The sequence below is a fragment of the Thunnus thynnus genome, chromosome 9 (genome assembly GCF_963924715.1).
Source record: "Thunnus thynnus chromosome 9, fThuThy2.1, whole genome shotgun sequence".
NCBI classification, from domain to species: Eukaryota; Metazoa; Chordata; class Actinopteri; order Scombriformes; family Scombridae; genus Thunnus; species Thunnus thynnus.
This window is the reverse complement of record NC_089525.1, coordinates 18,177,182-18,190,382: the sequence shown is the minus strand read 5'-3', so window position 1 is coordinate 18,190,382 and position 13,201 is coordinate 18,177,182. Positions and strand designations below refer to the sequence as shown.

The following is a 13,201-nucleotide window of genomic DNA, read 5'->3' as shown; positions in this document are numbered from 1 at the left end:
GATGTTTTTTTATTTATAAAGTTTTGTTCCAGGCTTCCTCTCCTAGGAGTAACACGTATTATCAAAACAAGAGCCCATGCTTTAAGACAGACACCATTCTCATCTTTTTGTGCAGACCACAGAGCTCAACCCAGTCATTTTCCTTCTCTTGTGGATGTTCTCTATTCAACACAGGCCCTACAGCTTTCCTATGGTAAGTCTTTGCCTGCCCTCTGCAGGGTTAACACAAAACAGCAGCAGAAGCAGAACTTAACTGATTCAGAACAGCTGCTTCAATTACACTAAAAGTTTGTTTGAGTGTCTGCTTTGAAAACCTTTGGTGAGTCATGAACGTCATTTAATACGAAGTTGAAAAGCATTGTTTCACTAACCTCGTCTGGTTGAATGTTTGAAATCTGATGCAGCTCACACCACACTGACAATTAGTTGGGTGTGGTCAAATGCAAACTGTTGCATCTGTAACCACACACTGTGAATGTCAGGGTGTACCGAATACACAATTTCAATAATGCAATAACTTCAACCACCGGAAGTCAGGGGGAAAAAAATGCATTTGAACTGCCATTATTTTATTCACAGTGCACCAAATGGTTTGTCCTCACCATTAACAGTCTAGGCACCATTAAACAATCAACTCTGAGCAGGATTTATGAATTGAACACATGTAAATTAATTACCACTCAAAACACAAATAACCCCCAAAAACTCACATTTGACTCAAGTCACAGATCACAAATCAAATTCCATGAAGGGCATTGTGGAAAATGCTTTATTTCGCAGCTCAAACAGAAAGCCAGTTTGGGGCCATTGAGACAAAATTCACACTTGTCTTCAAAACACTGTCATTCCAAGTCATTGTTGCAGTTTAGTAAGCACGTGGTGGTTGAAAGTCCATAGGTTTTAAGTGTTGGAGAGCAGAGGCGTAGAGTGCTTTTGTTCAGACTGTCTCAGTGTCCTCTCACTTGAAGACCTTGCCCTGGTTGAAGGCTTTACCCACGTGCTTGAAGTCTCCTTCCCAGGCAAAGTATTCTTTTACCATGGTCTTGCACTCCTCACTGTTTGGATCCAGCTTGCGCCAGTCGTATGACTCATAGTCGATCTGCCAGTCTTCAGACAGCTGGAGCACGGAATAAAAATAATTTCAGTGTGAGTGAATTACCTTCAAATTTGATAGATTACACAACACTCATAGTGGCTTATTCAACAACGAATACTTGGAGCATCACATGATGAGCATTCAGAGGAAGATCATGAATGTTCAGTGTTTGTTTTAATAATCTGAAGAATGTCAAACTTCTAAACTTTTACTGATAAGACTTTCATTTACTCAAAGCGATGTTTAAAATTTGAGATGCTATCAAATTTAGCCAATAACAGAGACCCAAACAAACTAAAGCAGTGCAGATTACCTACTCAATCTACTCCATCTGATATCTAATGTCCATTTAAGATCTCAGTTTGATCTTGTTTAATGTGCCCACAGCATGAACCAGCCTTTATACTCACTGAAACAGAGATGACTGGGATGAATATGGTCTCAGTTCTCTCTTCCCCCATCAGATTAAGACTTAGTGCCATGAATGGACACTGCCTTGCCCAATGACAGGGGATGTCTACTTAGCACCCAAAAGATTTCCTGACTTGTGTCAGTACACATGTACTTATCTACCATGTATGCTTTAATATGAAAATGTTCAATTTTGCAACATTTGCTGATAAGACTATCATCCAATCGCTGTGTCGCTCAGGAAGCTTCTGTTTATTGTTGAGCGTAAGTCAAAGTATTTCATAGTAACACTACACATGAATGACAAATCAGTGTCAAGAAAACAGCCAGGAAATGCTTGAGAATGTAATAAGATCAGGACATTGTGGAAAGTGTGATCATATTTTTGCTAATACTTACAGTGAAAGCCAGCTCCTGGCCTCTGAAGATCCAGATCCCAGAGATGCTGCTGTCGTTGTTGGTGCCAAACAAAATGACACTGGCAAAAGCGTTCTTTCTCAGTTTGTCCAGGCGCTGGAACATGCCTGTGAAGAACACAAAGGAGTTTTTTTAAAATCAATAGAAAAGAGGGAAAAAACAAACAAAAAAAACAAAACAAAACCCCACAAACACATCACTAAACACTTGACTACAAGAAGTTTATCTGGATGCTCCACACCAATTTCATGCCAGTCTTTTGAAATATGGCCTAAGAAAAAGGAAAAAAGGTCCAATCTCCAGAATCTATACTACCTGTAAAGTAGTTCTGTCTCCTAGAGTAACATTTCAGAAATCTCAGTCTCATTTAATGTGCCCATAGCATGAACCAGCCTTTTTACTCACTGAAACAGAGACGACTGGGATGAATATGGTCTCATTTTTCTCTTCCCCCGTCAGATTAAGACTTGGTGCCACGATTGGACACTGCCTTGCCCAATGACAGGGGACTCAATTTTTCCTAAGATAATGGTGAATCCTGATTAAAGTACCAACCTCTTTCTGCCACCTACATGGTCTGAATGCAGACTACACGTGGTATACTGTGCTCTGTATTCTTCAACAATTTCAAGAACATGTTGACTTTCTGGGCGTTTCCTGATAAGATCTCATATCCTCTTGTTCTCTGAACATGATCCTTATCAACTTCCCTGAAAAGCTATGCCACATTGAAGTCTGGGCCAAAACCACTGATTGAAAGAGGAACTGGTTGCTACTTGTTACTACAGAATCTTCCAGGTGATTCCCATGGAGTCAACTTAACATGAATGAGATATCCACCACTATTTTGACTCCTCCATAAAACACTTGCCTCCTCTGATCTACTTCAACGCCAAAAAAAGTTGTCAAAGCAGCCTACAAATACTTGGTCATATTCACATAAATGAACCACCTCCAAACTGAACTTGCATCGTCTTTGACAATGGAAACACACGAGCAAAACCAACACCAACACAAGAATCTACTACCCCCCATACACAGAGAACCAATGCCAAAATTTGATCGCAATATCGTCTGACCAGTGAGCCACCACATCGCTTCAGTTGAGCAAGTAGGACTGATAACAATTCAACGTGCACCTTCACAACAAAAATGGCTTCAATACACTATACAACCCCTCATTCTCTTTAGGACAAGGGTTGTGTTGGGTAGAGTGGCTGCTGTTAAGTCTCACCTGTGATAAGGTTGCAGCTCTTGAAGGTAAGTGTAAGCTCTTCTGGGTATTTGTACTGACTGTACCAGATGGAGTATCCCTCAGTGTCAAAGTGCTCCCAGAAGTGGGGAACGGCTACTGTTAAGGTGTCCTCATTGGAGTACTTCCTCTTGAACTCATCCATGACAAACGTGCTAAAGGAAAAAGAAAGGAGAAAAACGAGGTCATATACATCTGTACATGTAAGGTGGAGAGTATGACAATTTGGGAGAAACTGTGTTGCAAAGGGACATTGCTGAAAAGTCAGCTACATAAAACGTTATCTAGATGCTCAATGTTAACTAGATTAGTTAAAGTTTCTAGTTCTCTTACAGTAACCTTCCAATATCCTAAGGTCAATTGTAGATCTTGTGGTGCAATTTAATACATTGTGCCCATAGCATGAACCAGCCTTTTTGCTCACTGAAACAGAGATGACTGGGATGAATATGGTCTCAAGTTTTTCTTCCCCCGTCAGATTAAGACTTGGTGCCATGATTGGACACTGCCTTGCCCAATGACAGGGGACAATATGCTTTTCCCAAAGAGGGAAACTTCTTGATTGGTGTTGACGCCAATTTCGATCCACATCTATACATGAGCAATTTAATGTTCAATATACCATCAAAAAAGTGCACTCCACCTACTTCCTGAGGGTGAAGCACACTCATCTTTGAAATGTGCCTACTTCCTTAGCAAAATGTAAATGTGACTATATTTTACTCACATTTAGGTAATAAACATTACAAATAAAAACCAGGGGTGGTAAAAACATGTGCCATACACAGTCAACAGTTTCCATCCACTGATTTGCACTCCAAGCAGAGGGGTAAGTATTTAGGGAAACAATCTGCCAAGATGATCAGCTGGGATGCAAATTTGCAGACTATTGGCTCAAATGACCACTAGTGATGCAGACTACCATCTAGAAATTGCTAAGCTAAGAATGTGAAATTCTAAATGACAAAAATGAACATACTATAGACAGGGAAAGGCTGCAGATCTCTCTACCTCTTTGGCAGGTGTGCAAAGGGGTCCTTGGCTTTGGGCTCAGCGGCCAAAACAGCATCGCAGTCATCCATCTCCTCCTCTGGAGCGGGCTTCTTCTCTTCCTTTTTCTTTTCTTTCTTCTCCTGGGGCTTGGCTGCCTCCTTGCCTCCCTTCTCTTTCTTCATGGGGGTCTCTTTCTTGGGCTGCATCTCAGCAAACTTCTTGGCTGGAGGAACGGAACAAAACAATGAAAAACATGTTTTCTGTGTAATACGTTCCAGTTATCTGACTTTTGTTCTGCACTCAGTCCAGGACTTTGGAGCTGAATTGTGAAATAGTACAAGCAATTACAGCAATGACGTCTGTTTAAATGAATTTTTTTGTCCCTTAAAAGTTATTATTTAATGAACACTAACTTAAACTACTGTGTACACCCAGTTGTCTCAAAAGACATGTAGATTTTAGTGCAATCCTTGTGCCAAATGAAAATCATCTTCCTGACATTTAAAAATACAAGTAAAGCAAAAGACCTTTTGAAAAGGACACCCTTTCACTTCAACAATTTGGGGTTTTCAAGAGACAGTTTACATGTATGTATCTGCATTAACAGAACTGAATATCCTTTATAAAGAGAAAAAATAAAATTAGAAATTAATTTCCACACCTATTTCATTTTGATACACGTCTTGATAGGATACTTCAGCAGAACCAATTAAAGGTCTAGTGTGTAGAATTTAGTGGCATCTAGTGGAATGATTTGGCAGAAGTGCAATATAATATTCATAAGTATGTTTTAATTAGTGTATAATCCCATGAACATAAGTATCTTTTGTGTTTTCATTACCTTAGAATGAGCCCTTTATATCTACATAGGGAGCAGGTCCTCTTCCATGGAGTCTGCCATGTTGCACCGCCATGTTTCTACAGTAGCCCAGAATGGACAAACCAAACACTGGCTCTAGAGAGGGCCTTTTGCATTTTCCATGAGTATCGCAGCCACCGTAGGTTCTCCTACATGCTTGGAGGGGGGATGGGGTATTCAGTTGGTTGCAGTTTCCAACCTCACCACTAGATGCCACTAAATCTTAAACACTGGTATTTTAAATCAGTGACACAGAGGCAATGTCTCTAATTTCACAGTCTCAATTAAATGATATGCTTCTGCAGCCAGTCTTGTGCCAAGTGTGTGCCTGTTGATCTCACTACTAATAACTCACCATCAAACTGGGCCATCTTTTCACACAGCTTGACCTCCCCAAGGACAGCCTTGAACTGGGGCTGGTTGATACAGGTGACAAACCAACGGGTCACATTGGGGTAAGGCTGACGGAAGGAAGGCTCAAGGACCTATCAGGGAGAGAGGGGTATTAGGATACTCAAGGCGGAGGGGCTTTCTGGAAAGCATTGTGACTCATATCATTAGAAGTGTTACTCTAAGACGTCAGAATCAATCAGCAATGTGTGAATGGCTGTGCAACTGCTGTGTTCATGTCAAACCTGTTTGTAGAGCCAGAGCATGGAGCAGGCCACAGTGATGTCAGCAAGGCTGACCCTCTCTCCCACCAGGAAGGTACGGGTGTTCAGGTGCTGGTTCAGCACTGTAAGGGCCCTCTTCACGTCCTCCTTGGCCTGCTCTGTGGCCTGAACAGACCCAGACAGAATAATGACTATGCAGGATTACACAACTAATATACAGTCAAGTGCCCAATCATGCCAAGTCCTTATAACAGGGTGTTGCACTACAGCCAGCTGAAATGGCCACAAACCACAGTTACCAAAGCACTTAAGTCTGAAAGCTTGACCAGAAAATGCTGAGCTACACACCTGCTTGTTGAACTGCATGATTCCCAGAGTGGGGAAGACCCATGCGCTGGCTGGAGGGATGATCTCTGAGTCAGCGAAGTTCACCCACTGCAGCACCTGGGCTGCGGCCTGGGGAGTGGCACCACGCAGGGCATCATTGCTCACTGCAGTTGAGAGGGACAAAATAATTCTTATAAAAGAGTACCCCAATTTATCATTGCACTCCTATAAACGCTGTCAGACTCATGGCATGTTTTATTCCTTGCATTCTTCTTCTGGCGCCTACATTACCAACAGTGCAACTCAACTTCATTAACTTGACTGTGCGAATTTGGTTGCGTTATTTCGTGCCCATTCTACACTTTGAGAGATGAGCCTTCAAAAAAAAAAAAAAAGTGGGATTTCATGGTATCATTAATCTATGTCCTTTAATAATTAGCGTAGAGACAGTTAAAAGTGCAGACTAGATAAAAAGTCTGTTTTGATTGAAATGTACCTTTCCATTAAACCTACTGGCACATACTATACTTTTTAGACTTTAGGAAATATATAAATACAGACATTTTGGGGTCAACACCTAAGTTGAGAGTGCATAAGACACAAAGCAAACCATTTAATTATAAGTAAATGTGAGACTTACAGTAGTGAGCAATGGCATTACTCTCAAACAGACAGAAGCCGTCATCTCCCTGGTAAGCGGGTACCTACAAAATATAGCAGAATTGAAGTATAATTTAAAGCATTTAGCAAGTTTTAGTACAGATAATCGAGCAGGTAAGTGCATGAGAACATTCATTTACACAACAGTGCTGTAGTCAAACCGGTTAAAGCCTTTCAACTTAGTTACATTTGACAATTAGTTAATATAATTGGACTAACTGATCCAACTACATTCATTGCAGACATTGAAACAAAAGTAAATGTAAAACACGACGAGCATTTCTGTTCAACCAACAAAATCAGTTGCACTAACCTTGCCCAGAGGGAAGTTGTTGAGGAAGGCAGGAGTACGGTTTGTCTGCCCGAAGGTGAAGGCAGGGGAGCTGCTGGCCACTTTGAGGCGAGCACCACTGTACTGGGCTGCAATCTGAGCCTTGAAGGCCCGCCAGTTCTCTGGGTACGTGTACAGAGTCTGTGAGAAGGAACGGAAACACTGCAATTATTGGACAGTTAAATGCACTGAACAAATCTACATCTATCAAAGGATGCTCTCATATCAATATATGGCTAATGTACAACAAATCATGTACTCTGGCCTTGTAATGCAGTTCTACTTTAAAATACACAACGTAGCGTCTGGGAGAATACTATTCTTAACTCTGGATGAATGATGCCATCCAAAGCTACATGCTCAGCCATTTAAATGGACTGGGCAGGAAGGGGAACAAGGAGAAGCTGGAGAAGATACATCTCTCCTAGCTACCACGATCACATGTACTTCAATTAGCCAACTACAAGTGAAAGCTGAGTTAACAGCTATATTCACGCGCCTATTAGCATGCTTACAATGCTAACTAGCCATCATTAGCGGAAATAAAACACAACAGTCTTCCATTACTTAGCTTTAGACACTAACTCAAGCAAAAGGTCTTCTTTAGGACGACACAAACTGAACATAGGCACTGGCGTTAAGCAAAAATGTCCATTAAGGTTCCACCAAGTTTTCCCACAATGAAACTAGCTAAGGTAACGTGGCATGAGCCTGGCCCAGGAGAGGGGCGTCATTCAGCTTGAATGCAACGTCAGGATAGCAAAAGCTAACGGCTGTTACAATGAACACTGAATGAAATTATCGGTAAATACACAGAAGAACAGCACCATAACAGCCAGAGAGGATCAGTGACATACAAAGGTGCTCAATAAGAGTGAGGATGGGGCTGATTTTAGACGGATTGCACCAGGAAAGTACAAAGAAAGCTCAGTTTCTAGCTATCGCTCCATCTTACTCACCCCTGCCGCCATCTTCAGGACGAGAGAAAGAAAGAACGAGGGCGCGCTCCACTGACGTATTTACGCCCGCAACACGTGCGCGTCCTTGAAATTTCCGCGTTCACGCATTTCCCCTCATGTTATATACCAACCAGGTGATGCTTTGTCACACAGTAGTGCGTCTCAGCTGATTCTTTTAAAGATAATAAAAAGTAATACAGATGTTATAATAACAACAGTTGAGCTGTGCATCGAATATCTTTGCACACATAAAAATAAAAAAGATGGTTCTGTGATACTTTTTCCTTTTACAAGTACAGAAAATGAGTACCAAAAATATAAGAACAAATAAAATATTTTATTATGGTCCACATACAAAAGCAAACAATACATAATGAAAATGACATTCAATATGAAAGAAACTGTTAATTGCGCTGGCTACTTTGTAAATCATCTTGCTATCAATTTAGCAAGCATTCTCTTGTTTATATTTTCTTTGAATTTCACAGCAGTTCAAATAAAAACCAATCAGATCTAGACTGTTCATCATAGTAATGAAATGAAGTAGTTACAGGGATTCACCATCTGTGCCCATACCATATTGGAGTAGAAAAATATTGTTTTTAACTAAGAAACGGCTAGGCTACAACAAAAACTGTCCAATGTGATATTTACTCCCTCTGGCGCAAATCAGCTCACAAGACCTGAAAAATGAAGCACAGAAGACAAGTTTAACGATCGATCACAAAACAGATTTTTTTTTTTGAGTATAACTCAGGTCATACACAGTACAGATAAAATGTTCCACATTCCAAATTGAAGCAATAACAAGCCTGTTTTGAGAAACTGCTTCACTTATTCGCAAAATAATTTGATGCAAATTAAATCTATGTAAGCCATTTTTTTCAATTCATGCCATCTAATGAGAAGATCTACCACCCACATGACAATGTTCTGTGGTGTAATACTCACCCAGATAATCATCCATGAGCGATCCAATGGCAAACTGAAAAACAAGTGAAAAGCTTGTTTTTAACTTATTTTAGATCAACATGCTGTATGCCACTCCTATAAACTACTGTGTAACATCTGACATATAGTGACACACACCTCTCCTTGTAATTTTTGCCAGTAGCAAGCTGGAGTTACATGGTCCTTTTTTTTTTTTTTTTTTTAAGTAAGAAAGAAACACTCACAATGTCATTCTTGTCCACTCTTGTTCCCACGATCTTTAGCCGGATCTCATCATCTTGCTGGATTACAATGTCCTTAAAAATGGGGAAAAAAAACATCCTTAAATGCAAGACTCAGCAACAGTAAAATGAAAAAAGCACAACAGCAGTGAGCAGCACCACGACTACTTTGCATACAGAATTTAGGACGTTTCACATATGGGCTCTATTTTCATGAACAGTTCACTTTTCTGGATGAGTTGATTATTGAGCAGTCACCATGTTTTTTGTGTTGCATGGCGCACAGTTTTACTTGGCATTATAATCGATACAATAACCCTCTGCAGTTAAACACCATCACAACTCAATTAATAAAACGAAAGATGTGGTCTAGTGTTTTGCATGTTGTTTGGTTTTTTGGTTTCTGAAATATTTTTTTAAAGTTGAATTCAATTAGATTTGACTGGCAGTTTTTACCAGTTGCCCTGTGCCTTTGGATGGAGACACTGGGAGAGGATTGGCAGGAACAGACGGTTTTTATTGCCCTAAGCTTTTTCATAGGACTCTGTGAACTGTTTTCAATGTGTCATTCTCCAGCACACTTGTTGATTCACACTGCAGTAGAAACCACGCAGTATAATTAATCATAACCAATAACTGAAGTTTGAAAAGTACATAAGCACTGAGGTTTCTGGTGCTGGATGTGCAACATCTAACCAGTGGATCTGCTGTGCTTAATCATGGCCTGACAGTGTGGATATTTGCTCCAATTAGAGATTAAAGATGGAATAGACACCCGCCGCCATCAGACGGCTGTAATGAGAGTTACCAGAGTAAAGGAAAGGCCATCAGTATAGGATACAAGCTGTCATGGATGACAGAGCTGGTAAGAATCACTCATTAATCTTTATTCTGTCTCACTAGCATTAATGTCATAATATGAATAAACCAGATATTTTTCTGTGATCAGCTGGTAAATGAACATAGAATGAAAGTAAGAAAAGAGAAAAACATGAATAAAGGGCTCTGTGAGATTTTAGAGAGATTTATGTGGGTGTACTTTCACCAAATAAACACACTTGTGTGCTGAGCCATCAACCGGCTTGAAGCCTCTTGGCATCAAGATTGCAGTGCACTGCTGGATTGGCAACAACACATCCTTTACCGCACTTCTCCTCCCACTGGGGAGTACAGTGAGTAATCAAGATAACAAAATCAATGCACTGGTGTGCCCTAGGTAAACAATTTCCTTTTCTCCATGCACCAGCTCCAAACTATATCCCTGTATATACAGACACGTGACAAATTAAAGGAAAAACCAACACTAAGTGTCTAAGTAAGGTGTTGGGGCACCACATGCAGTCAGAACAGCTTCAATGCACCTTGGTATTGATTCTACAAGCATCTGAACTCTTCTGGAGGGATGAACACCATTCTTCAAAAAAATATTCCCTCATTTGGTGTTTTGATGATGGTGGTGGAGAGCGCTGTCTAATATGTCAGTCCAAAATCTCCCATAAGTGTTCGGTTGGGTTGAGATCTGGTGACTGTGATGGTCATAGCATAAGATTCACATCATTAACATACTCATCAAACCATTCAGTGACCCTTCGTGCCCTCTGGATGGTGGAATTATCATCTTGGAAGAGACCACTCCCATCAGGATAGAATAGTTTCATCATAGGATGAAGGTGATCACTCAGAACAACGTTGTATTGATTTGCAGTGACCCTTCCCTGTGAGTGGACAAGTGGACCCAAACCATGCCAGCAAAATGCCCCCCACAGCATAACAGAGCCACCAGATCCCCTCACTGTAGAGGTCAAGCATTCAGACCTGTACCAGTTTTTCCTTTAATTTGTTGCCCGTCTGTGAGTCTAATAGAGAAAACTATCTGGTGAACATGTCAGGTATTTTGTTAAACACATTTCTAACAAGTGGCTGGTAATAATATAAATGTTTTTACCTCATCAACTGTCTTATAACAAGGAGGATTAGAGTTGGGGTCAAACTCCATTTCTGAGGGGATGGACTGCAGAAAGAAAGTGTGCGGTTAGATAAATATAAAATGATTTTAAGAGTGTATCAAAGGCAACCAATTCAGTCAAAAACTATAGATGTTAAGCTAACTCACATGGCGAGAGATGAAGCAAGACATGGGACCGATTTCTGTGAACAATCCAACCTGTAAAAATCAGAAAAATATCAATTAGATAAGGTGCAAAAGAAAATTATCCATTTTCAATTACTCATCTTCATACTCAATTAACTCTTCACATTTACTCTGCTTCAACAGTTAAGTATATAGTTTGGAGTGTGCCAGTATAAAATACAGGTATGCCTACTACAATTACATTGTTAAAAATCAAGATATACAAAATATATCTTTATATCACAAAACTTTCTTTTTACCTTTCAGCTACTTGATTCATCCAAAAACATATGTAAACATGAGTTTTGGGCATTACAATAATCAGTTATAATAAAATATTGTACACATTTTCAGAAGTACACATTTATGAGATTTAAATAAGAGTATCATGGAGTGCAGTCAGGTGATGTATTATAGTATCCTGACAACAACAGGGAGTTTGTGTCAGTGATGAGCTTTAGTTAGCTCTGAAAACTGATCTGTCAGATTTTCTTATCGATTTTCATGTTTCAGCTTGAATAATGGTGACTATTAAAGTTGCACTGCCCCTCTCACCTTGTTAACCTGAGTCACCACAGCGTCCACCACTTCACCTTTAAATGGGCGGAACACAATAGCCTTGTACTTGACTGGATACAGGACAAACCCTCTGCCCGGCTGGATTACACCTGCCCCGATGTTGTCAATGGTGGTGACTGCAATAACAAAACCATACCTGCACGAGAGGTGGAAACAAATTAAATGCTTGCATACATCAAGCTTTTCTAAACAGGATCACAAATGCAAGACTAAGAATATTGTCAATGTGGTTTGACACTGTCATGATGACTTAAAGCAGAGGTTCTCAAAGTGGGGTCCAGGGACCCCCAAGGGTCGTTATGGGTCTTCCAGTCATTTATTTTCACCATAATTTCATCCATAAGTAGCACAATGACAGAATGTATGACCGTATTGGTCATGGGTTTCATACACTTTCCATAATAAAACATCTAAAAGCAAAAATCTTATCAGATTGTGGACCCTGAGACAAAATCTTATCAAATGGGGGTCCATGGTCTAATTTGTGCGAGTTTAAGGGTCCTTGATGTGAAAAAGTTTGAGAACCACTGACTTAAAGGGTAAAACAAAATATCAACCCTTCTCTGTTGTCTAAGAGATTGTGTTTTTAAACGCAAAGTCAAAACTGAGTGAATAATGCCCTTTTAACATCAGATCTAAATTAATACACACACCATGTTATTAAAATGACAGGTTAACCTTCCAGTCAAATTACAGACATCTGTTCCACTTATTTAGGAAGACCAGAATAAACAAAAATCGACATTTCTATGTTGCTGGGTACATAATTGAGCCTTGCAGCCACTCACTTGCCAGTGCAGGTACCCTCCACTTCTGTGAAGAGCTTCTGCTTCACAGTGTTCAGGAGGTTAGGACCAAAATACCTCGGGTGTAGCAATATTTCATGCTCCAAAGAAATCTGTGAACATGAGAAGCACGCCTCATTAAAGCTTGAAGACAACACTGGTGGTGATTCTGTAGGGAAATGCTAAGGACGAGGATTTGGAAATGCACAAGTTTTGTTTAGCTGCATTAGCAATGCTAACCAGCCAGCGATCACGCTAGGCAATGATTTAAAAAAAAGTACATTCCTATTATCCAGCTCATACGCCGACAATAATGCACGTACTTACATGGTAAAACATTTCTGTTTTGTAAAGGTCAATCCGTCTTTGATTAATATACTTGTTTGAATGAGTTATCTATACGTTTATCCACTTATTGAATGAAAACAACGAAAACCTGTCGCTCATTCGCAACAAAGTCATTTCCGGTTCACGAGGTCGATGAAGGGACCTTTGTTGTCCCGCGTTTGTTTCTCAGGAAACAAATTTGTCTTTGCTAAAATTGGGAGACGTAAACATAAACTAACCCTAAACATCTCAAAGCTAAGTTAAATCATCTTTGTTGAAAGCTTGTTA

The 13,201-nt window shown here is 40.1% G+C and overlaps 2 protein-coding genes across 3 annotated transcripts; both read right to left on the bottom strand.

The window, feature by feature from the left end:
• Nucleotides 1-751: 751 nt before the first annotated feature.
• On the bottom strand, nt 752-8,030 carry eef1g (eukaryotic translation elongation factor 1 gamma). Of its 2 annotated transcripts, none has more exons than XM_067599404.1 (10): nt 7,920-8,030; nt 6,943-7,101; nt 6,610-6,673; nt 5,991-6,133; nt 5,664-5,807; nt 5,384-5,513; nt 4,188-4,392; nt 3,159-3,331; nt 1,907-2,031; nt 752-1,117 (listed from the first exon to the last, which is right to left on the bottom strand). In XM_067599404.1, the coding sequence occupies exons 1-10, from the start codon at nt 7,929-7,931 to the stop codon at nt 959-961; spliced, it is 1,314 nt and encodes a 437-aa protein (XP_067455505.1). In that variant the 5' UTR covers nt 7,932-8,030; the 3' UTR covers nt 752-958. The 2 variants fall into 2 exon arrangements, with proteins under 2 accessions (XP_067455505.1, XP_067455506.1); XM_067599405.1 differs by lacking the exon at nt 7,920-8,030 and adding an exon at nt 7,788-7,809.
• Nucleotides 8,031-8,237: 207 nt separating this feature from the next.
• On the bottom strand, nt 8,238-13,186 carry polr2g (RNA polymerase II subunit G). Its single transcript, XM_067599407.1, has 8 exons — nt 12,914-13,186; nt 12,590-12,699; nt 11,778-11,937; nt 11,205-11,255; nt 11,037-11,102; nt 9,095-9,166; nt 8,871-8,904; nt 8,238-8,602 (listed from the first exon to the last, which is right to left on the bottom strand). The coding sequence occupies exons 1-8, from the start codon at nt 12,923-12,925 to the stop codon at nt 8,589-8,591; spliced, it is 519 nt and encodes a 172-aa protein (XP_067455508.1). The 5' UTR covers nt 12,926-13,186; the 3' UTR covers nt 8,238-8,588.
• Nucleotides 13,187-13,201: the final 15 nt, after the last annotated feature.